Source organism: Cotesia glomerata, unplaced genomic scaffold, assembly GCF_020080835.1.
Source record: "Cotesia glomerata isolate CgM1 unplaced genomic scaffold, MPM_Cglom_v2.3 scaffold_27, whole genome shotgun sequence".
Classification (NCBI taxonomy): Eukaryota; Metazoa; Arthropoda; class Insecta; order Hymenoptera; family Braconidae; genus Cotesia; species Cotesia glomerata.
The window spans coordinates 98,624-125,000 of record NW_025403218.1 but is presented as its reverse complement, the minus strand read 5'-3'; the positions used below and the strand labels follow the sequence as shown (position 1 = coordinate 125,000).

General features: G+C 29.9%; 5 protein-coding genes across 8 annotated transcripts; 1 reads left to right on the top strand and 4 right to left on the bottom strand.

Moving 5' to 3' along the window:
* Window positions 1-1,195: 1,195 nt before the first annotated feature.
* Window positions 1,196-13,741, bottom strand: LOC123274261 (transcriptional coactivator YAP1). The gene is made up of 7 exons (XM_044741831.1): window positions 13,249-13,741; window positions 11,148-13,152; window positions 3,510-3,733; window positions 3,249-3,433; window positions 2,749-2,938; window positions 2,540-2,625; window positions 1,196-2,098 (listed from the first exon to the last, which is right to left on the bottom strand). The coding sequence occupies exons 2-7, from the start codon at window positions 11,738-11,740 to the stop codon at window positions 2,003-2,005; spliced, it is 1,374 nt and encodes a 457-aa protein (XP_044597766.1). The 5' UTR covers window positions 11,741-13,152; window positions 13,249-13,741; the 3' UTR covers window positions 1,196-2,002.
* On the bottom strand, window positions 11,767-14,633 carry LOC123274235 (histone H3.v1-like). The gene is made up of 5 exons (XM_044741785.1): window positions 14,603-14,633; window positions 14,014-14,201; window positions 13,532-13,598; window positions 12,464-12,648; window positions 11,767-11,775 (listed from the first exon to the last, which is right to left on the bottom strand). Exons 1-5 carry the CDS (start codon window positions 14,631-14,633, stop codon window positions 11,767-11,769), a joined length of 480 nt encoding a protein of 159 aa, XP_044597720.1.
* A 346-nt stretch (window positions 14,634-14,979) lies between these two features.
* On the top strand, window positions 14,980-19,285 carry LOC123274260 (serine/threonine-protein kinase 3). 3 transcript variants are annotated; one of them, XM_044741829.1, is made up of 10 exons: window positions 14,980-15,146; window positions 15,236-15,369; window positions 15,596-15,676; window positions 15,751-15,931; window positions 16,067-16,294; window positions 16,374-16,826; window positions 16,903-17,062; window positions 17,146-17,237; window positions 17,980-18,168; window positions 18,238-19,285. In XM_044741829.1, the coding sequence occupies exons 2-10, from the start codon at window positions 15,356-15,358 to the stop codon at window positions 18,415-18,417; spliced, it is 1,578 nt and encodes a 525-aa protein (XP_044597764.1). In that variant the 5' UTR covers window positions 14,980-15,146; window positions 15,236-15,355; the 3' UTR covers window positions 18,418-19,285. The 3 variants fall into 3 exon arrangements, with proteins under 3 accessions (XP_044597764.1, XP_044597765.1, XP_044597763.1); XM_044741830.1 differs by having other exon boundaries at window positions 14,980-15,172; window positions 15,243-15,369; window positions 18,259-19,285; XM_044741828.1 differs by having other exon boundaries at window positions 14,980-15,172; window positions 15,243-15,369.
* A 2,581-nt stretch (window positions 19,286-21,866) lies between these two features.
* LOC123274259 (sorting nexin-17) lies at window positions 21,867-24,021 on the bottom strand. Of its 2 annotated transcripts, XM_044741827.1 has the most exons (4): window positions 23,686-24,021; window positions 23,531-23,608; window positions 22,678-23,397; window positions 21,867-22,614 (listed from the first exon to the last, which is right to left on the bottom strand). In XM_044741827.1, the coding sequence occupies exons 2-4, from the start codon at window positions 23,588-23,590 to the stop codon at window positions 21,973-21,975; spliced, it is 1,422 nt and encodes a 473-aa protein (XP_044597762.1). In that variant the 5' UTR covers window positions 23,591-23,608; window positions 23,686-24,021; the 3' UTR covers window positions 21,867-21,972. The 2 variants fall into 2 exon arrangements, with proteins under 2 accessions (XP_044597762.1, XP_044597761.1); XM_044741826.1 differs by having other exon boundaries at window positions 21,867-23,397; window positions 23,686-24,020.
* A 579-nt stretch (window positions 24,022-24,600) lies between these two features.
* On the bottom strand, window positions 24,601-26,328 carry LOC123274258 (myo-inositol 2-dehydrogenase-like). Its single transcript, XM_044741825.1, has 4 exons — window positions 26,156-26,328; window positions 25,800-26,045; window positions 25,261-25,642; window positions 24,601-25,131 (listed from the first exon to the last, which is right to left on the bottom strand). The coding sequence occupies exons 1-4, from the start codon at window positions 26,236-26,238 to the stop codon at window positions 24,679-24,681; spliced, it is 1,164 nt and encodes a 387-aa protein (XP_044597760.1). The 5' UTR covers window positions 26,239-26,328; the 3' UTR covers window positions 24,601-24,678.
* Between the last annotated feature and the right edge of the window lie 49 nt (window positions 26,329-26,377).

Here is a 26,377-nt window from a genome sequence, read left to right as displayed (position 1 = left end):
AATCATCTGAGCTGCCTGTTTTTTAAATATTTAAACTATACACTAATTTGTTAACACATTAACATTAATTAATATTTAAATATTTAATTGCTCACATTAATCGATCGAATTTTATTGTCAACATCAATACTTAGAACCATTGTTATTAATCTTACAGTACAACAGAATAAACAGTAAATATAATATACTTATTCATACGTTACAATAATGTAAATCGTCGGCTAACATTTAAACAAAGTTAGTAATTAATAAAAGAAACTTAATATTTAAATCGATTTTTGTTGTTAACAATTATTTTCAATATTCTACAAATACCTCATGCTTTTAATGCATACACAAAAATTAATCTAAAAAAAAATAGTAAATATTAATTTTATTATAATGTATCGAAAAAAAAATTTAATTATCTAACGGGACACAATGCAATAACTTTTTCATTCATTAACAGATATAGACTTTGTATATAAAAAAAATATAGATGTAAATATATTTTTTTTAAATTATTTACTCTGATTCAATTGATAATTATCTTTCAACTTAATTCTATAAATTAATTAATCAATTATATAATAATAATATTAATAATTACTTAAATTAATGAATATCTAAAAAAAATTTTCTCTTTTATTTTTTAAATTTATATTATACAAACACGTTTACTATTTTTATAAATATATGTATAAAATAATAATAATAAACGTGTTTCACAATAAATGTTTCATATGGACGGTTATTACTTTCAAAAATGACGACTCGTATCGCTGAGTTCATTGACTGCAGGGATTCTGAGGCACTTCTCTTTGCGAGCCATTGTTATTTACTGCTGCATTTAACTTTGCATATCCAAATTGATGCAAATATATATATATATATATATATATATATATATATATATATATATATATATATATATATATATATATATATATATCTTTATCTATCGAATAATACAATTCTTTATATTTATTTTACATTATTTGAGTTTAATTAACTCATCTAAAACTTCAGTATTTTTTTCAACACGTAAGCTTAGATCACGGGTTTTTTTTTTTTATTCTTTCAATTAAACTACGTCGGATTTATATTGACATATAGGCGCTACATATATGTTTACGCATATTATACCTTTAGTTAATTAATTGCACTTAATCAGTCTACCACGACTTGTAGTTTAATTAATCTCAAACCAGGTGAATCTGATACGTCATGATACCAGAAAAAAAAAAATACATGATAGAAAAATACTTATTAATATGCATCATTAAATAATGACATAATATTGATTGTTATGATCATTTTTTCTCCGACTCTATTATCAGTATCTTTTTTTTTTTTTTTTTTTTTTTTTTCATACTTCTTCATTCAGTAGCTTATCAATTCGATCATATTTATTATATAAATATTAATAAGTAATAATTATTGTCAAAAAAAGAAATAAAAACAGTCTCCTTTTCCCACTCTCTCACCTCCTTATAATTAGTAATCTCTTCACCATGATTGTAATCTACGCGAAAAATTCGAACGCGTTTTATGTATATATGTATAAATATGTCTATATAATATATACATATATACATGTCACTTGTAAAATTGATTGCGTTCTTAAAAATATATAATTAACAAGAATACGTAAGTTTTTTTTTTTCTTTAAATATACAATTTTTTAAATGAAAAATGTTTTAATATTTAATAAGGCGTATTTGTACGAATGTTTATAATTAAGGCACGGTTTTTTTTTACAACGACAGTACGGTGATAAAATAGATACTTTTTTTTTTATTTATAATTATTGGTAGAGTATTTTATACCGATCGCATTTCTTAATATTTGTTTAGTACGAAAGCATTGAATATCGCAACACTTGACTCGATCGTGCATTGTCGTCGTGTGATCGAATTATTGTAGACCGTCTTCATTGTACATTAATATTATTATTTTGTTTTATTTAATATTATCCTTGTGATTGTTATTATTAATATTAATGTTATACTTAAGCGACGTACTACAGCCACGTAAGAACATTCTCAGGTTTCGTACTGCTCGGATTTATCAGTGACTGCACGTCGTCCAGGATATCACTCGTAAATTCTTCGCCAAGCTAAAAAATAAAGATTAAAATTATTATTATATACTTTAAAATATAACTTCACACTTAACTTTAATCAATAAAAATTAATTGATATAAAATAGCACTAAATACTTAGGTCCAAAGTTTGCGACAAAATACTTGAAATATTTAAAAACATGACATTTCAATTAAAAAAAAAAAAAAAAAAACAATTGAATTCTTTAGTGATAAGTGTCTTACAAACACTTATTATTAAAGATTTATTTAATGACTCATTAGACACATTTAGAATAATTTATTACTAATCTCTGCGCTGGATAATTAATAAAAATAATTTATAATTTAAATAAACATGTATCAATAAGAATAACTCTCGTAATCTCTATAATGAAATATATATTTTTTATCATGCGTATGATAATGATTAAATACATTTAATAAATCAATTGAGATAATGTCAATAAGATATACCTGAAGTGAAGGTACTAGATCATCCGTTGAGTCGATGTTATCACTTAAAGTCGACAAATCGGGTGTTTCCATTGGTGCTCCACCTTCTGTAAATAACATATTTTTTTTTTTTTTTTTGTTAATAAAATATATTACTCTATTCTACACTATAAATTCTATTTATTAATAATTAAATATTATACATGAATTATTTATCATTAAATACTTACCACTTGTAGCGTCCATGTTGTCATCGATATTAGAAAGAAAATCTTCAGGTGTATGTGGTAAAGAGTATGCTGAACCAAGACCTAGACCGGAGTCAGCGCTTTCCTGTCTTGCATGCTGCTCATTTATACCCGACAAAAATGGATCCATTGCTGCGTCAGGAGTACTTTGTCTCAGCAAATTAAGTTCTTGCTATAAATATCAACCAATAATAACATTATTAATAACAAGCTATACCCTCGTCTGCTTCGTTAGGCGCCAATTTAATTTTTTTTCTCATCACAAGTTTAAAAACAAAATCTTTGATGATGAAAAAAAAAATTTAAAAGCTAATTTAATTTTAGTTATTCTTTGAATTTAACTTATTAAATATTTTATTTTAAAAATGTTATTGAAAAATAAATTAAATGTCAAAATATATTTAACTAAAAAAAAAAAATTAATTTTGTAATAATATAAATTAACGTTAGATTAATAAATAAATATAGTTAATATAATATACCTGACGCATAATTTCAGCTTGTCTTTGTTTCAGACGTTCGCGTTCCATTTGCAGTGACTGAAGACGTAATTTTTGTTGGCATACCTGAATATTTTGATTATTCTGGATTCCAGTAGCTCCAGGCTGCTGGAGCCAGTTTTGTGGAAGCATTGCATTCGTAGTCGGAGCTCGTTGTAAATGTGATGCTATAAAAGTCAAGTTTACATCAGTCAGTATAATCTTCAACGACAAATACTGTTTAATAAAAAAAAAAATACTTACGAATTCTAGGATCAAACCATGAAGTAGTACGACTTTGATGATTAATAAAGTAAATCTCTCCTTCTGGAGTACGTGCTTGCTCCCAACCTTCTGGTAGAGGTCCGAGAGAATTAGCCGCTGCTGAAGATGCTTTTCCACTTTCCACAGCCGCAGCAACAGCCGCAACACTCACAGCAGCTGCTGTTTTACGTGGATCTTCCCATGTTGTCGTTCGGGTCAAGTGACTGTAAAATAAGTAATAAAAAATATGGTCAAAACAATTTATTTTTAGCAATTACTAAAATTTAAAATAATAAACAGCTATAAATATGTATACATTTATTATTATCATCATCATCACCATTATTAATGTGAATATTAATATTAATACTCATAAAATTTAAATAAATATCCGTAAATTTAATTGAATTTAAGAAATAGAAGAAACTATTACTAAACAAAGTTGTTGAAACATTTTTTTATGGGTCATTAAAATTGATAGTACCTATAAAATGATTTATTTAAGTACAATTTTGTAGCTAAAACAAAAATATATATTGAAAATATATTCAAAGTAAAATTATATTATTGGTACTTAAAAATAATATCTGAAAGTAATTTAAAATATTTTATTATAGAATTACAATGAATTCTTTGTCCTTGTATTGCAATTAAACAAACAGTAGCATGAAACGTGGATCATGTATAAATATATACATGATACATATGTGCGTATGCGTATTCGTATGTACAAACGCACATTTGCCTGATATAGTATAGCAACGCCGGAAATAGTTCCATTCAAAACGGCGGATGATGCTAAAGTAAGGTGGGAGATGTGTGAGGAAGAAGACGCCAACCCATCCGGCGCGGGTAAAATCAACTCTCTTTGCTGTTACGTCTATATCTATATATACATTAATATGTACCAATATACATATATATTTATTTATACACATATATATATATATGTAGGTTGTTTGGTCGATGTATTCAATGTCTCAAGTAAAAGAATCAACCAACTAATGCTGAAGGTAAGGGTGTGGAGACTAAACTCTGACCAGCATCATCAAAACCGATAACAAGCCTCCACACGTGCTCTATTTTTATAAATAAAACTGATGATGATCTCTGTATAATGACAATGATCTCAATACAGTTATTCATCGCGAAAAACAGGTGGCTATGTACACGTAGATCTGTTGATGATGATGATGATGATGATCTGTTTCGTGTGCGCCATACCATCATATGAGTCCCCAAGATATTATTAGACCGGCCAGAGGATAACCGTTTATATCTTTCTTAATTTCTATTTTAGAAACTCTGACTTTTATTTTCCGCGTACAAATAACACTGATACTTGTCATTATATCTTCACACACTAATATATCCATATACATGAATATATACTTGTTAAAAAATACATTGACTGGATAATTAATGATATAAAGAGTATTTAGCTACATTATATTAGTATAAAATGTGTATGTAAAAGTATAACTTGTATGTACAAGTACTGGCACAAGCAACATAAGTAGGATTGTCTGGATTGAATAATTTAATAGGTCTAAACTGTGAGGACGTCAAATAGCCGTAACTCTTTCTCTTTGATGGTTAATGAACAAGATAATGTATACGTCAGAGTATGACAATGATATTATACTGGTAGTATATTTTCCGGTATTGTCGGCATCATTACCATCTTATCATTATCACATAATACATTATATTATGTTATGTTATTTTGTGCTATATGTGTGGTTTTGCTTAGACTATTAATATTTGCTATGAACTGTGAGTTAGGCATTTAGAAAGCTCATTATAACAACATTATCATTACACTAGAGGCAGATGATGATAATCTCTAGTATAACGATATTAGTTTTGGCGCCGTTACTCAGGCCAGACTATTAGCACAACGGCATTAGGCATGAGCAATTGTTTTTCAAGCTGTGCTCTCGACTCCTCGTGATATGACGTCGCTTACGAGCCAGGCCTTGTGTCAGAAATGCGGCGCCGACGGGTGATGTCACGTCACGATTTTTCAAGTGTCTCACACGATACTATGCTGGCTCTCTAACTCTAGCTTTAACTTGCTTAATACACGCACAAGTTCAATTTCAAATAATAATCATTATTATCATCATCATCATCATCATCATCACCATCATTTTCATCATTATCAGCAGCAGCAGCGCGGTGGTGATTTTAATATTATTTAAATGATTTCTTCATGTCAATTCAGTGTGTCATTAATTTAGACACCTGGGCGCTGATAAGTCGAATAAAAATCTGGAAAAAAAGAGTAAATAATAATAAAAAGAGTTTTGAATAACTTTTTTAAATAAGTTTGATTAACACAGAAAATTAAAAATGAGTTAGAATTATAATTAGCTGATTGTGAGTAAAAAAAAAAGTAAGTAAATTGATGGGGAGAATTACAGAAAGGTCGAGACTGGTGTCGACAGCAGCAACGGGTTTCCACTCAGTCATAAGCCGCGATGGTGTTGTAGTTTTCTTGGTCGAGATGCAAACGGCGTCCGGGTACACGCGGACTTATGCCCGTCGTCTTGTAGGTTTGGCAGTCGGCCAAGCCACGGCAGATCCAAGTAGCCAAGTCAAGTAAATACAGAAGCACCAGCAGCAGCCGCCATTGCTTTATATTGCAGACGAAGACGAAGAAGAAACTCTTACGCCGCCGTTGATGATCTAGCAGATCGAGCGAGAGAGAATAAATATAAAGAGTATAAGTATAGTAGTTATATTTGTTTCTCTGTTGCTCTGATTCGGATCCCGATGTCTTGGTCTGTAACATAGAGCACACTGGGTAACACGTTGTAGTTATACACGAATGAGAAAGAGAGAACTACTGATGTATTTTTACTCCGGACATCGCGGCGCCGGACAACTCGTAAATAGACACACGGGGCACCCGCTGACTTCGGATCTTGAGGCGTCGAGAACGTGGTGGCTGAGTCTATCACCATCCTCGAGCACAGACTTTAGCCTCTCTCTTCCGGCCGATATGCCTTCACCTCTTTCGTCATTTTTTTTATATCTTCCTCCTTTTTTATGTCTACATTCTATTACACTTTTTTTACACTAAAAACCATTTTTTATGTTTTTTTTTTTTTTTTAAACTTTTAGCTGTGAAAATTTTCTTCTGCACTCAAAAAAATCAGATCAATTAATGTTTTTAATTAAATGAGAATAAATTATATAAATAAAACTTGTTAGAATTAAAAATTATTCATAAATAAATTAAATAAATATTATAAATCAATTTTTAAGTGTTTTTAGTACCAAAATTATTTTTTTTAATTTTCTAACTTTTAAAAAGTGTTTGGAGTTTTAAAAAAATTCTAAGTTATTTTGAAATATACCTGAATGGTTCAAGGGAAGTTTATAAATTTTCTAAACTTTTCAAATGACTTTGAAGTTACTGGTTTATTTTAGAAAGTTTTAGGTGGTTGTAAATTTTTCTGATGCATGTAAACCAGTTATAAAATCTTCAAGATCTAAAAAAAAAAAAAGTCGTAAAAGTTTATTTTTTAGAAAAGTTTCTTCTGAACATTTACAAAATTACTCTTCAATTTAAAATGATAATGTTTATAACATGATAATATTTTAAATTAAACTTTAATATTTATCAAAATTCCATAAAAATAAAATAAATAATTACTTTCCATTAAATATTTACAAAAAATGGTGAACTGAAACTTTTTGATTATTATTCAGGTATTTCTTCTCCAAACACTATTTTTATGTGATATATATAATTTTTCATTCATCTTTGTAATAATTCTTTTATGGTAAACCTTGAAAAACACACAACAAAAGAATATTCATATATAAATAAATATTGTAAGATGTATAAACATATATACAGTCTTATCTTTTATATATTTTCACATATAATTAACATGGAAGTTATCGGCAAGGTGAGATAACGATATTCCTTCAACAGCTGGTTATGACAACTTATACATCCAAACATAAAATATATCATTTATCCACACGGACGTTCATTTATATATAAATGACTACTTCATTTAAAAAACTACTATCAGTCGTTATCAATTATATAAATGAATCTTAAATTTTAGAAAAAAACAATTCTAAATGACCATTGTCAAAAATTAATGATAAGTTATTATTTTTTAATGATTCTTCGAAGACATAAACATTATTGGTTTTTCAAAACATGTTTGTCATCAACTGGACGCACTCCGGGTATCATGAATATGTTTTTTCAGTCGTTTTATCTTGAGACTTTCACAACAATTACAGTAATTAACGACCTTCAAAATTATAAATCAGGGATTCAATCTTGTATTAGACGCTAATGACATTTCCGTGGTGCACTATCGTAATTATTGCAGTAGGATAACGGAGATAATCTTAGTGATAGAAGAACAATACACCGAGACCCTGACACATTCTAGAATAATATAAATAGAAAATAAATAATAAATAATAATACAAAATAAAAAAATACAATAAATAAGTACATATGTAATTTTTTATTTCAAATAAATCTATCGATAATACTTAAGTGCGTTAAATTTTTTAAGTGTTACTAAAACCGCAATTTAACAGTTATACGGCAAATAACTGAACAACCAGAATATATTCAAGTTAACTAATGAATATTCATTACTTAATACATACGTGAATACCTTTACTAATAGCTGTATAGTTTATCTCTTACTTTATAGATTTAAAACATCTATTCATTTATTATCTCTTGTACTAAAATTTACTGTGAATTTTATTTATATTTATATTTACAATTTAATATTCACCGTCCTTTGAGTTAAAAGTTTACATAAAATATTTATTTAATTATAAATTATAAATTATAAATTAAACAAATTTAAATATTAATAGTTTTGTGCAAGTTCGCGATAAAAAAAAATACTTATTTAATTTAAGTATAAAATATATTTTTACGGTGACGAACCACGGGAGTAATGCATCGGCTCGGTGAACCCGACAGGCACGCTACTTCCTTCCTATACCATTTGTGTTGATACACTTCCGGTACTGTAACTGTATAAAAGGCTTACCGAATAAATGCAAGAGACCAAGAGAATGATGACAAAGAATTAAAATAAATAAATACATAAAACGGAGTAGTAATAATAATACTAAATCTAATATTTAGTATTACTATTTATTAGAATTTAAAAAGCGACAGACATAAATTTCAATAACGCGCCAATTAAAATTTAACGATGAGTGATTAATTCGAAAATGCTCTGCATGTTTTTTTTTTTTGAGAAAATTACTTGACGTAAATATTTTTTTTTTTTATATCAAATATTTTATGTAGATTATTAAAATAATAATTGTTATTTATTTTTTTAAATAGAAAAGAGAAGTGAGTTTTATGATAAATAAAATAAATCATCGGGAAATTACGTGCAATAATTAATAATAAATTTCTTATTTTTTAGAGCACACGGATGTGAAGTAAAAATATTCTTGTCTTGACCTTGTGGTTGGCGATCAATGAAACAGACTCATCATTTGTTTAGCTTTGAGATGTTTTCAAATTCCACAGCGTAGTATGTATCAAATTCATTCATCATTCAATGAATTTAAATCAAGGATATCATTGTTATCATTTATGATTAATATAGATATATATAATAAATTTATTTGTTATTTTACCGACAGGACGTCGGATAAAAAAACAAATAAATATATAATATAAATATTTATTTACAAGTGTAAGCGATAATATTACGATTTGCGAGTAAGTAGCAGTAGCGGTGAGATTTAACATTTGAAAATATATATGATGATTCAGAAGTCGAGCGCAACGGCTAAAATTTTCGTGGAAGAGCCACCAACACCACTATGAAGAAGAACATAGATGGTTTTTTGAAGAAAAATCGTGGGAGAGAGCGTTTTAGTTGATGATGAGAAGCATAAGTAAAGTACCAAGGCATAAAACTACAAGTTATAAGCTACAACAGTAGAGAGTAGAGAGGAATAATGTAGAAGCAGTAAAGTGAGGAGCTAAGAACTGAGAATTGAGGATACTCCGCGGGAGAGATGAAGAGGGAAAATGAGAGTTTAGTTCTTCTTGAGGGAACAAAATAAAAATCCTTCAGCCGTTCTTTAGCTCTCACGGTTAACCGTCCCAGGTATAGAAACCTTGATGCACAGTACAGGTGAACACAGGGCCGGGTGAATTCAAAGAAGCACCCGAGAGACCGAAAGAACCACCGAGTGGAGTTATAAACCCGACAGAAGAAAAAAACAACCTGGTAATCTCTATACTACGTTTTAGGCGCTTTTTTACTTTGCTTATTATTATTTTTTTATATTTCGTTTCTATAATATATTCCAAGATCAATGCAGAAGACCGACCTCTTAAATAGGAAATTCTCCGAAACAAACAATTATCTGTTTTTATGGATAAAAAATTTTTTTTATTTCTTAAAGCTTTCAACTACTGATCAATTATATTATATCTTTTGTAAACTTTCAATTTCATTCATACGCGTTTCGTTGTATAGTCTGTAATATAATATAAAACACATATATTTGTTTATTATATTTAGAGTTTATAGTAAATAGCAATTAATAAATTAAAAAAAAAAAAAAAAACTAGATATGATTAAATATGTATCGAGTATAATGAATATGATAGTGTAATTTAATAAGTGATTTGTCGAAAGAAATCAAGTGTGTTAAAAGTGTAAACACTTATTTAGTACACCGGAAATTCACGTGGGTGTCAAGTTGCCATACAGAGTGTATGTGTATAGAATCTCGGTCGATGGGGGTCGTATAACGTATAAAGATAAAAAAAAAATAAAAAAAAAAAGAGAAGAAGTAATATCTATAAAGGTATACAGTATAAGGTATAAGTAAGTAATAAAAAATAATAAAAGAAGAAGCAGAGAGGAATCAAGTGGGTGGATTAAAGCGAAGGTGGTTGGACGATGTCGTCGTCGTGGTAGTCTTCGGAACCAGCTCAACGGAGTTTCCCACGACAGGTGACACGTGGGAATACCGGCATGGCGCCGCAGGTGAATCGCCGGGGAGAAGCACTGACGAGTAGTCGTGGGGGACTCTGTTGAGCCGAGGAGGATATTCAGGAGAATTCCCCTTGTGTCTCGTCTTCGAGTATAAATCCTGTTGTATATGTATATTTATACACATCAATACACATAACCATGTGTGTGAATGTGATATGTATACCTGTTATATTCCTCTATACTACTCGTGTGAGCTAATGTAATGTAAGAGACAGCCAAGAGGAGAGTAGTATTTGAACAAGTGGTAGGGATCAACCAGTCCGGTTGGTGGTGCCTACACGACTTAGACTCTCGAGTATAAGATGGTGTCTTTGAATGATGCTGTGTCGCACCTGATGCTCCACACCATCCAATATAATACATCAATATTATACATCAATGAAAAAATATATATGTTTTTTTTTACTTCTTTTCTTCATAATTCTGTAAATATTTTTTAGCTTTAAAGAAATCATTGTTATTGCTGGAATTAATTAATTAATAAATAAAAACAATGATGAAGATTATGATGATGATGATGATGATAATAATAATAATAAACATATAGCATATAAAATAATATAATAAAAAAAACTAACATACGTAAAGACCGACTACTTACTTGAGGAAGTAAATTTGTCCCTCAGGCGTGCGTGCTTGCTCCCATCCGTGAGGCAACGGCCCCATGTCGTCAACAGTGCTGATGACGTCATAACTGCGCTGTTTCTGATGATGATGATGCCTGGGTGCGTGGGGCTGAGGCGTATGTTGAGTGGCCTGCTGTGCAGAAGCGTAGGTTTGCTGGAGCGAGGCCGGACTGCTGTGAGCTCGTGGATGAGCCACCGTCAATCCGGGTGCTGCACCTGCGGGTCCTGAACCCGCGGAATCGGCTCCACCTGTGGCCTCGCTACCCGAGCCTAAAGTATTACCACCGGGGCCGCTCCCGGCGACATTTGTCGTAACTATCGTACCAAACGCAGAGTCAGCAGAATTTTCTCTTGAGTGAGATATCGAGGGGCTTTTGCTGCCAGTCTGAGGTGGGTTGAAGAACGAATTTGGCAGGTTTCGCATACGCAGAGGCACCTGCAAAGGTCTCGTTGAGTTTGGCTTCAAAACACTGTCAAAAAGCGCCTGTAAATCCGACTCAGAGTTCTGGTCAATCCTCACCACCAGGTTTGACTTTGACAACTGATCAACGTCCTGATTGAGCGCCATTATTGTCTATTATATATGTACTACTACTATTTTATCTATAAATAAAGTTAATGAAATAAGAATACTATTTAAAGCTGCACCTTGAGTGGAGTCTTATCGAAAACGAAAGCCAAAACGGCGGCAGTAACACCAACCAACGGGAAGTTTACTTCAGCAAGCTGTTTCCTTTATTCTCGGGAGTTTTCTTACTCCAGAAGAGCAGTGAGTATTATTATATTATTGTATGTGTTGAGTTGGCTGACTGGCTAGCTAGTAGAGTAGCAAAAAGTAGTAGTTACTTTGCGAGGCACTGGGTATGTACCAGCGGCGCGTATGTAATTTACGTTGAGGCCGTGTTGGTAGCTAAGCGTGTTCCTCCCGGCTCTCAGCTCTCAGCTCTCTGGTTATACGCGTGTGTACGTAAATACGTACCTTACGGCACTCTCCAGTCGCCGTGGTCTCTCCTCCTCGGTGGTATGTATGCTATATCTTTCTCACTTGCACTTGGCAATATCTTTCTCGGTTCAACTCGGCTCAAGTCGCTCCACTACTTCCCGCTGCCTCTTAAAGATCCTCAAGCATCTCACTCACGCTCTCGCTGTCCCGCTAAGCCCGCGCCTTAAAGAATCGAGCTTTATCCCGCTGTCTCTCTTTCACGCTCTCTTCCTTTACCTTCTTTTTTCTTTTATTTCCCTTTTTTTTAAAGACTTTTTTTTTATTCTGGCGTTCGCGAGACAGCAAAACAAGCAGGACAATGCCGCCACCGCCAGCGATGATCTTTCTCAGCGATTTCAAACGAAAATCGCGGCTTCTCGTGTGCTCCTTAGTATCTTCTAACTCTTCTTCTCGTTCTCGTTCTCGTTCCTCTTCCTCTTCTTCTTCTTCTTCGTCTTTGTCTTCTGCTTCTTCTTCTTCTTCTTCTTCAGAGTCTTTATCGTATTATTTTATTTTTCTCTTCTCCACAACTATACACTTTGGTTTTCTCGTACGCTCTTCTATACTATCTTACAGGGCTTCTGCTGACACCCTCATCAGAATCTCCCTCCTTCAGACGTTCGCCGTAGTCACGTTATTTTCTTTCTTATTTTTCTCCTTCGTTATGTTCTTTCTTTCTTTCTTTCTTTTAGTTATTATTATATTTTACCTGTTTCGCCGTAACCAACTTACACAAACACAGACAGCCCGCACATACACACACTCTCTTTCAGCTCTACTCGATAGTTCGCCAACGCTTGTTGACGATCGGCAGCAGCGAATCACCAGCACACACCACCAGTCTTGTACTACTATCGCAACTCGTGACTCTCTCAAGTATATACTCAATTCTGCAATACAACTAACGTACCTACGACGTTGTACTTCTTCTTTTTTTGCTCATAGAAATCACTGATAAATATACCTATACGTATATATTTATTTACTCCTGTCTTTTTCTCTTTAAAAAAAAAATATAAATTTTTTTTATATAAAATTTAGAATAATGTGTTGTAGAAAGAAGGCATTACTTGGTATGTACTAGAGTATATTACCCGCTGACGATGACGGTCTTGGGCGACGAAGACGAGGTTATTCCTTACCTCGGACACTCAAACGTCTTGCGTCTATCCCTTTCTATTCCCCTCTTGACTCGGGTTCTTCGTTATTTGCTCCCACTCTATTCCTCGATCTCGGTTCGGGTTTCCGGGTCTTGCAGCACACCTTCTCCTTACAACAACTACTTGAATCGGATACTTGTATCTCTCTTTCTTGAAACGATACTCGGTTGTATGTTGTATGTGCCGTGTGTAAACTATAGGTTTCCCCCGCGGATACGTGTCACCGCACTCTCTAGAGACCACTCCTCGGGGACGGTTTCTTCGCGTTCCTTGATCTGTCGCGCCTACGTCAAGATAGTTAACACAACCCAATCAAGGGCGGATACTCTTTCATTATTATCCATTGAGATTATAACAGCTAAAACAATTACACCACCTCGTTTAGTATCCGCCGATCTAAAAAGTAACAATAACAACAACAACAACAACAACAACAACAACAACAACAACAATATTTAAAAATAATTATTTTATTATTATTAATATTAAATATTATTATTTTAAATTACTGCGTTTAGCTACTCTTGAGATTGTCTTATCGCTCAGTACACCTGACACGGCTATCACCGTTTACTTCTACCTTAATACTTTTACTTGTTTTTTAGATTTTTTACATATACTCTTCATACATCTGTATCTTCCTTGTAGTTGCAGCAACAACAGTTATCATTATCATCTTCTCATCGTCATCTTTTTCACCATCATCGTCGTCAATGATAATACTAAAGCAATTATTAGAATCTGTTGATTATCAGAATCATCATCGTCATTAATATCATCACAAGCATCAGCGTTGTCATCATCAGCAGAATGACACTGAGCGATATTTAAACAAACACTCGGCACTAAACAAAGAACGCGTTGCGTTAATGCAAGCAACTGAGGAGCTGTAATGAAAATAATAAAGAGAAAAACACTCTTTCAGTGGTGGTTTCTTCATATATATTTATATATTTGTATATACATATGTATATTTATTTGTATGTATGTATATATTTTTATTAAGTGTACCACTAAACGTAACACGCAATCACCAAGGCACCACCAAGTAGCCACTGATCCAACAACTGATCGCAGGAAAAGTCGGCACTCTACACTAGGCACACACGTCGCCCAGCTAGCCGAGCCCTCTCCAAGGCGAGACGTGTTGTTGGCCTGCTGCTCTTTCTTCCTTCCTTCTCTCTCAGCAAACTCACTTAACTTACAAACTTACAACTCCCTGGTTGGTTAAACTCCTCAACTATCCAAGTAGAGAGGGAAATATTTAAACATACACACTAACACTAACGCACAAATATTACTTCAGTGGCACCCTTCATATCGATTTACAATGTTGCGATATTCGATTCTAGATTTTTTAAACCAGTATTTGTATTATACATTTTTTTTCTTCACAATTTTATTATCATTATTATTTTTATTTTTTTAATTAATTCAACAATAGTTTATTAATAAACAGATTAACTAATCAAATGAATTGTTTACTTTCCAGGTAGAAAGTGAAGAAGAAATTTATTTTGACGTTTAATTTAAATGGATGATAAGAGATGTAAAATTGTTTTTTAAAAATCGAGCAGTTAAATAAAAACTGATCTTTAGGTTTAAATCTCCGTCGCGGTATTAAACTATAGCGCAAACTGTACATACGTCAAATTGTATGTAATATTGAAATGAATGAACTCTGCCATCTACAATGGACCGATGGCTGATGTTTTTTAATATTTTAGTTTCGTGGTTATATTAACTTTGTTGATTATATGTTATTATTATAACAATAATAAGTAAATACTTAAAAATATATGAATAAATAAATATGTAATTTATGGTACATGGTAGTTATTGTTTATCATTATACTGGGTAACGATATTATCATTTTTTTCAAGACTTGTTTTAATTTAACGGAGCTGTAATTTTTTTAAGTTTTCAGAGGAGAGCTGTAAATATATAATATAAAAAAAATTTTCGTGGATGCTGGTGGAATTTTTTACAACAATTAACATTTATAGACCGAGGAACCAGTGATTTTTTTTAACTATTAAGATGTCTTCTAAGAGGTAACTTGATTGATTGTTATTACTTTTACAGTCGGCTTTATTTAGATTTTAGTAAAATTATTTTTATAAATTGCGGATCAAATTTATTTATAGTTTGTGTTATGATTATTATTTTTTTTTTTTTTTTTTATTAGTTTATGTTGAATAATTTTGTCATTTTATCAAACTAAATTTTTTATAACTTACTTTTACGTATTTAATTAATTATTTGTTTATTTTGTTTCAGTGAATTGAAAAAGTTGTCCGAAGAGAGTTTGACCAGACAGCCAGAAGAAGTGTTTGATATTATTTGTAAACTTGGCGAAGGGTATGATTAATAATACTATTATTATGTTGTTTAATTGTAATTAAATTTATCAACTTGATTATTTATTCTCGTAGATCTTATGGATCGGTGTACAAAGCTCTGCACAAAGAAAGTGGCCAAGTGCTAGCTATAAAACAAGTACCAGTGGATACTGACTTACAAGAAATAATTAAAGAAATATCTATAATGCAACAATGTGATTCTCCATACGTTGTTAAATACTATGGGAGTTACTTTAAAAACACAGATCTCTGGGTAAAATTATTTAGTTATACTAGAATAAAATATTTTTTTAATGTAAGACAGTTCTACTTATAACTCATTAAATGACAAGTCATTAAAAATTTAAGATTGCTTATTAAAATAAAATTTTTTTTTATGATTATTTAGATTGTAATGGAGTATTGTGGAGCTGGTTCTGTTAGTGACATAATGAGGTTACGGAAAAAAACACTGCAAGAAGATGAAATCGCAACGATTCTCTGTGATACTCTTAAAGGTTTAGAGTATCTTCACTTAAGAAGAAAAATACATAGAGACATTAAGGCTGGTAATATCTTGCTCAATAATGAAGGTCATGCTAAATTAGCAGACTTTGGTGTGGCTGGTCAACTAACGGTATAGTTATTTAATTATTTATTTATCATTAATGAATTATAAATTTATTTTACACTCAATTATCATAATCGATTAATAGGATACGATGGCTAAAAGAAATACTGTGATTGGTACTCCATTCTGGATGGCGCCGGAAGTAATTCAAGAGATTGGTTACGATTGTGTCGCAGATATTTGGTCTCTAGGAATAACAGCGTTGGAGATGGCAGAAGGGAAACCTCCTTACGGTGACATCCATCCTATGAGAGCGATATTCATGATCCCGACGAAACCTCCTCCAAGTTTCCGAGAACCTGATCAGTGGAGCCCGGAGTTTATTGACTTTGTCAGTGTGTGTCTTGTCAAAAATCCCGAAGAACGTGCGACAGCCACGGAGCTGCTGAATCATGAGTTCATAGGCGCTGCAAAGCAGCCGAATATTCTTAGTCAGATGATCGCGGATGCTCATGAGATACGCGAGAAACAGAGCGCTCACCGTACTCATATTATTAACAATGTCGCGATCAAAGGACAGAATAATGCTGATGATTCGGTATGCCGTTGAATAATGAGTTAGATAGATTAATTTTCTGAAGGATAATTTATTTTTATTGCTTTTTATTTACTAGGATGAGGAAGATTGTAGCGGAACGATGAAACTTCTCCCAGAAGATCCGGGTACTCTGGTTCCTGGAGATCTACCAGATACTGGAACTCTAGTTTCAACAATACTCGACTTGGGTACTATGGTAATCAATAGTGACACTGATAATGAAGCTACAATGAAAAGTAATGTATTTTTAATTTAATAATTACAATTATTGATATAAAAAGTTAATTATTATTAATTTTATCGGTTTCTTAAATATTAGGGCACAACACAGGTTCCGTTGAGTCAGGAAAAAAATACCGACCCCTATTTCTCGATCATTTTGATAAAAAAGAAGCTCCAGAAATCGTCAAGGTAAATTTTGATGACCATTAATATTTATCATAAATTATAAGGATTATTTTAAAAACAATTACTCTACTACATCTGTCCCTCTATACCAATTAATGAATGCCTTTAACAGTTTCTATAAAATTGATAACAGCCTTGATGTTTATTAGATAACCAATGTTGATTGTTTCTCGAAATTATGTTTATTAAATAGAGGCTGAGCCAAAGCATTCTATTTATTTACCTATTACACTAAGTACAGACTTATTACTATTATTATTTATAATTATTATTATCAAATATACTATAACTTCCATTTTTTATCGCATCCAAAATCATAAAATAATACAAAAATTCACAAGTAGTTGGAATTAATAAATGACAAAGAAAACAATCATGTTGTTATTATTATTGCGACGTTTCGACTCTTTATTGAGTCTTCATCAGGCTCTGAAAAATACATACCTAAATTCATAAATACAATTTTAATTCTATTGTGCTCTATTACTATTATTATAACCAAATATAAAATCTTATTATAACTAGTACATGAAAGTAGTTAAGCAAATAATGTATGTGAAAAATGTATTTTTCAGAGCCGGATGAAGACTCAATAAAGAGTCGAAACGTCGCAATAATAACAATAACATGATTGTTTTCTTTGTCATTTATTAATTCCAACTACCTGTGAATTTTTGTATTAATATATTATAACTGTTATTTTTATAATGGAACCCGCTTAAATTAATAAATGAATTATTTTTAGGGCAATGGCCAGATCCTACACAACACCGAAGCAGAGAATAAAGTCGATCCACCAACTCCGACGGAATCTCAGAGGTTCCAAAGCCATTTACAGCTCCAACTAAATCAAATATCTCATCCAGTGCCTGACCAACCGCATAATAATATTCCTAAATTTCAAAACGCATTCACAGAACGTGATTTTGACTTTGTAAGTATTTTATTTATTGTTACAGTACACTAAAAAATAGGCATTATTATGAAAACGATTGAACATTAGATAAACAACCATATCCTGCAGTTAAAGTTCCTCTCGTACGAGGAGCTGCAGCAACGGATGATTAGTCTTGACGCAGAGATGGAACGCGAGATTGATGAACTCCGAAGGAGGTATCAGACTAAGAGACAGCCAATTCTCGATGCCATGGATACTAAGAGAAAACGCCAGCAAAATTTCTAACAGTTTGGTAATTTTTGTACGTTAAAATAGATGTGTGATGATAGTGTACAGTTGTATAAATTTATAAATTTTATTCTGTAATCATGTCGCGAATTTACGTACTCCTGTGAGTGTAACTCACATTTATTTACAACACATAGTGCATCTTATTATTTTTACTTACTCTTTGTCTCTTCTTGATATATTTCAGCTGAAATTATTTTCGAATTGGCTTGTTTTAATTGATTAATGCACTTTGGTTAATATTAGTGTAATATATTTTTATTAAATTTTTTTCATCGCTAATTTTTTTTTTTTTTTTTATTTTTTTTTATTTAAAGCAATTAACTAGTTAAATCTGAAAGAAAATGAGGATTTATTTGCAATAATATTTGTTTAATGATTTAATTGATAATTTGTGTCAAGTCTTAAACCTTGATATGAATAATTAAGCTCTAGTGATATAGACGGTAATACAATATATTATTTTTCCATAAATTTTTAAATAATTGAATTAATAATCAAATTTACTTGCCAAATAATTTAATAAAAATCAATAGAATATAATAAAATAAAAATCTTAAGTCTTCACTTTTACAACTAAATTCATTATATATCAATACGTTTTCCCACAATTATTAATAAAATATTAAAATTTATCTTACTTTAACTTATAATAAAACTATTTGAGATGTTTAAAGATGCACATGTAAAAAATAACAATATACACAAGTTGATTCATTATGATAATAATTAAAAAGGAAAGAAAGAAAAAAAAACCTAGAAATTAGTCTTCCTATTTAAGGCATTTATGCGTTATTATTCAGTTTATTATTATTATCAAAAAGAAAAATAAAGAAAAAAAAATGTTACTTGAGCTATTTAAAATTTATTAAAATTTTGCTGATAGATGCAAAAATAAAAAACAGTATAGTTTGTCAAAATATGCTTATGCATTAAAAATAAAAATAATTTCGTGGAAAGAAAAAAATATTCTTGACAACAAAATATTATTTTGCAAAGTTATTATTAAAATAATTAATAATAATAGCAATAATTATTACAGTTATCATTATTAAAGACTTGTTACTTAACGCTGCTAATTAATTAATTGATAGCACGTTTTATTTTATTTTATTATTAATACTGATATAATTATTATTATTATTGATTATTTTGAGTATTGCAGTTACAATAACTTCTGTGGGCATATGGAGTTTATTAATTGACAATTAAAAGCTATCCTGCATAATTGAAAAATAATAAGTAACAGTTAATAGCCAGAACTGATATAATCTTGAAACACGATTATTTAGTCAGTAATCGTACAAAGTAATAATACATATTTTTGATATAGAAATAATAATAAATAATGAACGCAATACAAGATCTGAATTTTAAATTAATAATGACGTCAAACAATACACATTTAGACCGTAATTAAGTATTTAATTGACCAAGTAATGTTGCCATATAATAAAAAAAAAAGTATACAGACGAGTAATTAATTACGTTAATTATATTAATTAAAACAATAATAATTAATTACCTTCTATTTCTATAGAATATACTTTACTCAACTTAAATGATAAAAAAAGATTTTACAGTAATTAAATATGCGCGTACATTTTTTATTTATTCTAAAAAATTATTTTTATTTTATTTCACCACGAATCATGACATTTTTTAATATCTGACATTTTTAATTGTATTATACATTATTATTATTATTATTTATAGAATATTGGAGTCAATAATGAATAACTTTTTTTTTTTTTGAAAAAATTAAATTTATACCATTTAATGGTTGATAATTAACTCCAGTTACTTTAAGTATTTTTATTTTAACAATTTGTCACTTTTAATAAATGAAATTGCAAGGAAGATCATGTATGTTTGAACAATATTTGAAAGGCATCATTTATTTATTTACATATTAATGTATAAATCTGTTGATATTTCTGTTAACGAGCATAATTTTGGCGTTAATTATTTTACATCATATATTATATATAAACTTCAGCATTAATTTTAAATCTTTTTTTTTTTACTTATTGTAAATGTTTACTTTTTATTATTAAAATCTATAATGCAAATAATATATTCAATAATTATTTTTTTCTTATACATTATTAATATATATAATATTACAGAGTTGGCAATTCTCCACTAATTTTTATCATATTCCTTAGTCTAATTTCCTGTAAATTATCTAAAAATGTTACTCGTCAAATAAAAATAGTTGTAACAACACATTCTAAATAATTGTGAAATACTTCCCGATATTTCTTAAAATATGATAATATATATTTAAATACAAAAGTAAAATTCGTAATAACAAACTATTGATAATTACAATAATAATTATTGAAAATAAAAGCACAATCTTAATTGAGAGGCCTTGAATTTATAATACACATGAGTGGAATTTTACCAACACTGATTATTACTAAAAATGCATTATTAACGCCCAAATAATATTTACGTAATATAATAATACTAATAATAATAGAAATAAAAAACGTTTATAATTAACAATTGATTATAACAGTTTGTCAGGATATGTATCACATATATTGAACTAGTACAATTGACATTTTTAATATAATTTCATTAAAATAAATCAATTTTTCTTTTTTATTTTATTAATAAAATGCTTTGTTCGTAATTAATTTATGCTATAATAACAATATGCTTATAATTAGATCTAACGTTAAAATATATTTGAAAAATATCATTTACGTAAGTATATAAATTGATGACAGTGAGTTTAAAATTAATTAGTTATAAAATATGTAATATAATCTTACAATAGAAACGTTATTTAATCATATAATAAATTTATTTGTTGTATAATAATGTGTTAATTAATTTTGTTTCTTTCAAAATAATAATAAATAAATTTAAAAAAATGAATTATTCAATTCTTAACTGTTGGACGGCTTGGAATATTCTTTCACTATTTTTTTTTTCCTTTTTTTAAGTCAAATAGCACTTTTGGCACAATTATTATTTTATTAACGATTGTGTAATTTTTGTGGTTTGTTTATTTTAATTTAAATTAATAATTTTCTTATTATATTATTATTCAAAAAAATTTAATAACAATACGTATTTGATAATTAACCAGTAAAAATTTTCTATAAAATTACGTCCTCAAAGAGAAAAAAGTATAAATAAATTTGTAATATAAAATAAACAATAATTGATCAACTAATAAATTAAAGTGACCGAACCCCACCTCCATAAATGTTATTCCTGAATATTAAAATAAACGCACCGGCAAATAAACTGGCCACGAGATAATTATTAATAGCGACAAGAATATATAAATAAAATCTATTGTGATTTGAGCAGCGTGACGAATACAATATTAAATTGCATATTCATTAATATTAATAATAATATTTATGATATAATATATCTTTTGATAAAATGGAATATGTCATGTTTTAGATAAAATAGTGCAGTTACGATATTTTTTAGTGCATTATAAAAATCTTCTTTACAAATAATATATCAATAATAATTATTTTAATTGACGACAATAATCTTTATCTGTACAAAATTTTTATTTCAAAGATCTTCATCACCTATCATATGAAATGCATTATTTTCCATGATATCACAGTTACTCGTACTCGGTTGTTTTAACCGAGTTGTCATTCTACAATCTGTCTTTTTATTTCTGGCATTTGAAAATCGCTCAGATAATTTTTTAATAACAGTATCATCTGATCTTCCACCAGAGTCTTGATTAAATTTGTCTTTTTGTACCCTATCACTGTTGATAGTCGGCGTACCCGGAGCACTTTGAGAAATATTAGAGCCCATGGTGATTCTGCTGTGACCATCTCTCATAATATAAGTCCACGATTTTCCACTCAGTTGATTATTTTTAGGACTACTTACGTGTCTCAGTAACAACTCATCGATCATACTCTGAAGGCACACAGACATCAGTATCGACTGGTCTGAAGATATCGTGATCCACTGCAGTTGATTTTTAGCAACCAGATATTCAAATGACAATTCTAAACTGTAGTCATTAGTCTCCTCTTTATTATTCTTATCAATGAAATTATTCTGGAGTGTAGTGATTCGCCAACATCGCATACGCGTTACTTTAAATATTGCTTCATGTTCTTCGTTATTTTCCATAAAAATACGCAAATTTAATTCATTTCTACCAATAGCGACTTGCACTTTGGTGTTTGCCTGAGGAAAATCACAATAGCACGGTGCAAATTGTATAAAACCATAATATTTAAACGAACTCACCAATTTTAAATACTCATTTTTATTATTTTTATTGTAACAATCTTGCAAATGAGTTTGCAATGGATTTGGCACTAAAATCCATCCGCGGTTTACTTCAGCAACCGCTTGAATATAAAGCAAATTAAGTGCTACGGGGTCACTAATTAATTTACTATCATTTTTTATGTCCCAGTAGCCTTTACCAAGAACTACTTGAACGTTTGTAAAATTAACATTAGCACGTGTCAATGAAGGAGACTCAAAGTCATGCAGCTTTCGCAGAATATTGACATCTCCATTCTCATTCTCAACGATGATGAACAAAGAGAAATATGAATCGTACTGAGGCGGTAAATTCAGATGACGGCAAATTTTCTCTAATACTTTTGTTGAGCTATCACCGGTCGATACCTGTAATTTTATCTCTTGATTATTCATTAGATAGACAACAAACTCGTCATTTTCCATCACCCGAGCACTCGTTTCTTGCTGGGCGTTCAGCAGGAATCCATTCAATAACTCGGAATTATTTATCGCTGGATTTTGGCCAATTGTCTGGATATATTTCTCCAATGACAGGCGACGGTCTTCCTGTTGATTGGCAGTCAATGGGAAGAATTTTTTAGGTGGAAATGTTGGAAGTGTTACGTCTATTTCTTTCACTAATTGCTCGTGAAGATTCAACATTTGTTTGTATCTTACTGAGCAATGGAAGAGTCCATTTATATGGATATTATAACTCTAAAAATAATAATAATGATGATGAATAATGTGCTATTTAATGAACGAAAAGATAAAGGTTTTGCATAACTTGTTAAAAAATAATATCTTGTGACTAATTATCTAAAAATACTTATCTACTGTAATTGCTTACCACAAAAGAATTCCCGGATCCATCGATGAATTCTTGAGTGTCAGGAATTGAAAAATGCATTTTTGTATTCTGGTTTTTCTAAAAATAATTTAGTTTTTTTTTTATTAAAAATTTTTAATTAATTTAAGTGTAAATTGATAAATATTTAGACTTACATTTACAATCCAGATGATATGAGTATAAAAATAAATGATTGGGAGTTTAAATGTAAGAATGAATAATTTCAAAAGAAATAACCTGGTTACAATACTATGGCCATAAAACGTGGTGCGGTGATTGAAACCATCAGTGAAATGTGTTAGTCCGTTAAATCGAGGCGTATTGCAGATGGAAATGACATTTTTTCAGTGATAGTAAATCCTAATACGGCATGGAGAATGAAAATATGTGTTTCATTTGACAACTACAGTGCGCAATACACCCACTACTATACTGCCTACATTCAATTTTTTTGTACTGTTGGCGACTTGGAATTTTATCTTATAGTTGGAGGCATTGTGAGATTACTGTTTTAGCGGTAAAATAATGCCATTAAAGTTAGCAGTCACTTGAACATTTTTTATTTTTTTTTTTAACAAATACATTTTTTCCAAAAAATTATTTTAAAAAAACTGAATTTTAATTTTTTTAAATTTCTTCATGCCAATTTTTTTTCTAATTTTTTTTCCCATAATTTATTTGTTAAAAAAATTCTAAAAATTATATAATATTTGCTAAATTAATTTTCATGGTTAAATAATTCCAGTGAAAAAAAAAAATAAAAGAAAAAAATGATTTTTTAATGCTATATTTATTTTTTTCAACACAATCTTTATAATTATTTCATAACATTATTTGATAAATTTTATTTCTTTAAACAAAATCACAAAATACTCAGACATTTATTAGGAAAAAAAAAAAAAAAAATATGTACACATTGTTAAAAAAATGATACTGAAATTAACAGACATCCAAAAATTTTTTGGAATTTAATTAAAATTAATTATAAAAAAATATATTTTTAAAAAATTTGCATTAGTAATTTTTTTTAAATTTCTAAATGTGGAATTTTTTCGTTAAAGTTTCTTCATAATAATTTAGTTGTTATAAAAATTAAAAAAATTGACAGATCTCTTAATTTCAGTACCATAAAAAAAAAAAAACAAAATTTATTTTGGAAGTTCATCTTCATACCATGGAATGTCAATCATTTTTCCACTCCGTGCAGATTCTTCAAAAATACTTGCTATTTTGCTAACAGCTAAATTCTCTTGAGGTTTGACAGTCATTTCGCATTTACCCAGTACGACGTCTATAAAATGATCAAGTTCTTTTTGGTAAGCTAAACGGAAACGGCTGGGGAACGAATACCAGATAGGAGCGGTATTTGGACCATTGTAATTGTACATAGTTTCAACGCAATGAATAGGCTGCTCATTTTCAGCGCGGACCAGTCCTTTGGGTCCAAATGCTTCAAGCCTCATGTCATAACCGTAGCACGCATTGCGAGAAAGGTCAATCATTCCTAAAGTTCCAGATGGGAATTTTAAAGTTGCGACGACAGTGTCAAAATCATTGATTGCCTTTATCTCAGGTACGTTGGCAGATGCTTGAACTGCAACCTTTAATTACCAAGTATGAAAAAAATACATTAGAAAAGAAGTCATAAATAAATAATCGTCAACTTAAATCCAGAAAAATATTAGCAAAAAAAATTTGTGCCGCTTGAATTAATTTATTTTATTTTTTACCTTTATAGGATATTCTCCCAATATCCAAGTCATCATATCAATATCGTGGACCATACAATCATGGAAAATACCTCCAGATTCTTTGAGGTATTCTATAGTAGGCATCGGGGAGTCTCGCGAGACTATTTTGATGGTATGAACATGTCCAACTTCTCCTTTTCTAATCCGGTCTCTAACGGCATTGTAACTTGGATCGAATCGCCGGTTGAAAGCCGTAAAAAGAGGTCTTCCAGCTTTTCTCGCTGCTTCAAAACATTTCTCCGTTTGTTCTCGATTTTCAGCGATCGGTTTTTCACAAAAAACAGCTTTACGAGCTTCTAATGCCTTGGTTACTATATATTCGTGGGTATGAGTTGGAGATGAGACAATTACCGCATCAACACTAAAAAAATGTACTTATTATCATCAATAATTTGTTATTATTATTACTTTCAATTTATTTTTATAAAAAAATTCAATAAGAATTTATCGATAAATATTTTTTTCAACAACTAAGAATTTATAATTAGAATTTTAAAATATATAGAATTAAAACTTACTTGGGATCTTTGAAAACTTTATCTGCTTGTTTACTATTGAGAAAAATAACGTCATTCAGACGGTAATGTTTCTTCATTTTTGGCCAGTTAGCTTCAACATCATCAACAATGTACATCAGTTTCATTCGAGGATTATGAATAATATTTGCCAAATGAATTGTACCCGCTCGACCCACTCCGAAAATTGCAGCCCTAACTATTATATCAGCATCTGCCCCGCTTTTTAAGCTCCAATCATCTTCAAATCTTGAAACATAACATTAAGTATAAACTAATTAACTAAGTAAAAAATAGAAATAATTTAAAAAAATTTTTTTTTTACAGATAAATAATTTATTTAACAAAATTATACTTACATTTTATACAAATAATCTTCAGTGGGTGGTCTTGGTTTAGGTTTTGAATAAGGTGATGGTTCTTTGAATTTAATTGTTGCCATTATATTATTTTTCGTTCAGTTTTTTTAATTTGTAATATAATGAGACTAGTTGCAAATATACAATGTAAAATAACTGAAATTTACATCTGTATTTATATTGTATATATATTTATGTGTATAAAAATTTATAAGATATTAT

What these genes read in the sequence shown, in the direction of transcription:
- LOC123274235 (XM_044741785.1), bottom strand. Translation starts at nt 14,633, where the DNA reads ATGAAGGGTGCCACTGAAGTAATATTTGTGC. An exon ending in CACTGAAGTAATATTTGTGC is followed by an intron (nt 14,202 to 14,602) that starts GTTAGTGTTAGT and finishes TTTTCATTACAG; the next exon opens with CTCCTCAGTTGCTTGCATTA. An exon ending in TCTAGAGAGTGCGGTGACAC is followed by an intron (nt 12,649 to 13,531) that starts GTATCCGCGGGG and finishes AATACGATAAAG; the next exon opens with ACTCTGAAGAAGAAGAAGAA.
- LOC123274261 (XM_044741831.1), bottom strand. Translation starts at nt 11,740, where the DNA reads ATGGCGCTCAATCAGGACGTTGATCAGTTGTCAAAGTCAAACCTGGTG. An exon ending in ATGGTTTGATCCTAGAATTC is followed by an intron (nt 3,434 to 3,509) that starts GTAAGTATTTTT and finishes TGACTTTTATAG; the next exon opens with CATCACATTTACAACGAGCT. An exon ending in ATCTAGTACCTTCACTTCAG is followed by an intron (nt 2,099 to 2,539) that starts GTATATCTTATT and finishes TTTATTTTTTAG; the next exon opens with CTTGGCGAAGAATTTACGAG.
- LOC123274259 (XM_044741826.1), bottom strand. Translation starts at nt 23,590, where the DNA reads ATGCATTTTTCAATTCCTGACACTCAAGAATTCATCGATGGATCCGGG. An exon ending in GATCCGGGAATTCTTTTGTG is followed by an intron (nt 23,398 to 23,530) that starts GTAAGCAATTAC and finishes TATTATTTTTAG; the next exon opens with AGTTATAATATCCATATAAA.
- LOC123274258 (XM_044741825.1), bottom strand. Translation starts at nt 26,238, where the DNA reads ATGGCAACAATTAAATTCAAAGAACCATCACCTTATTCAAAACCTAAA. An exon ending in GAAGATTATTTGTATAAAAT is followed by an intron (nt 26,046 to 26,155) that starts GTAAGTATAATT and finishes TTATGTTTCAAG; the next exon opens with ATTTGAAGATGATTGGAGCT. An exon ending in AAAGTTTTCAAAGATCCCAA is followed by an intron (nt 25,643 to 25,799) that starts GTAAGTTTTAAT and finishes ACATTTTTTTAG; the next exon opens with TGTTGATGCGGTAATTGTCT.
- LOC123274260 (XM_044741829.1), top strand. An exon ending in GTGTGGCTGGTCAACTAACG is followed by an intron (nt 16,295 to 16,373) that starts GTATAGTTATTT and finishes ATCGATTAATAG; the next exon opens with GATACGATGGCTAAAAGAAA. An exon ending in AGAATAATGCTGATGATTCG is followed by an intron (nt 16,827 to 16,902) that starts GTATGCCGTTGA and finishes TTTATTTACTAG; the next exon opens with GATGAGGAAGATTGTAGCGG.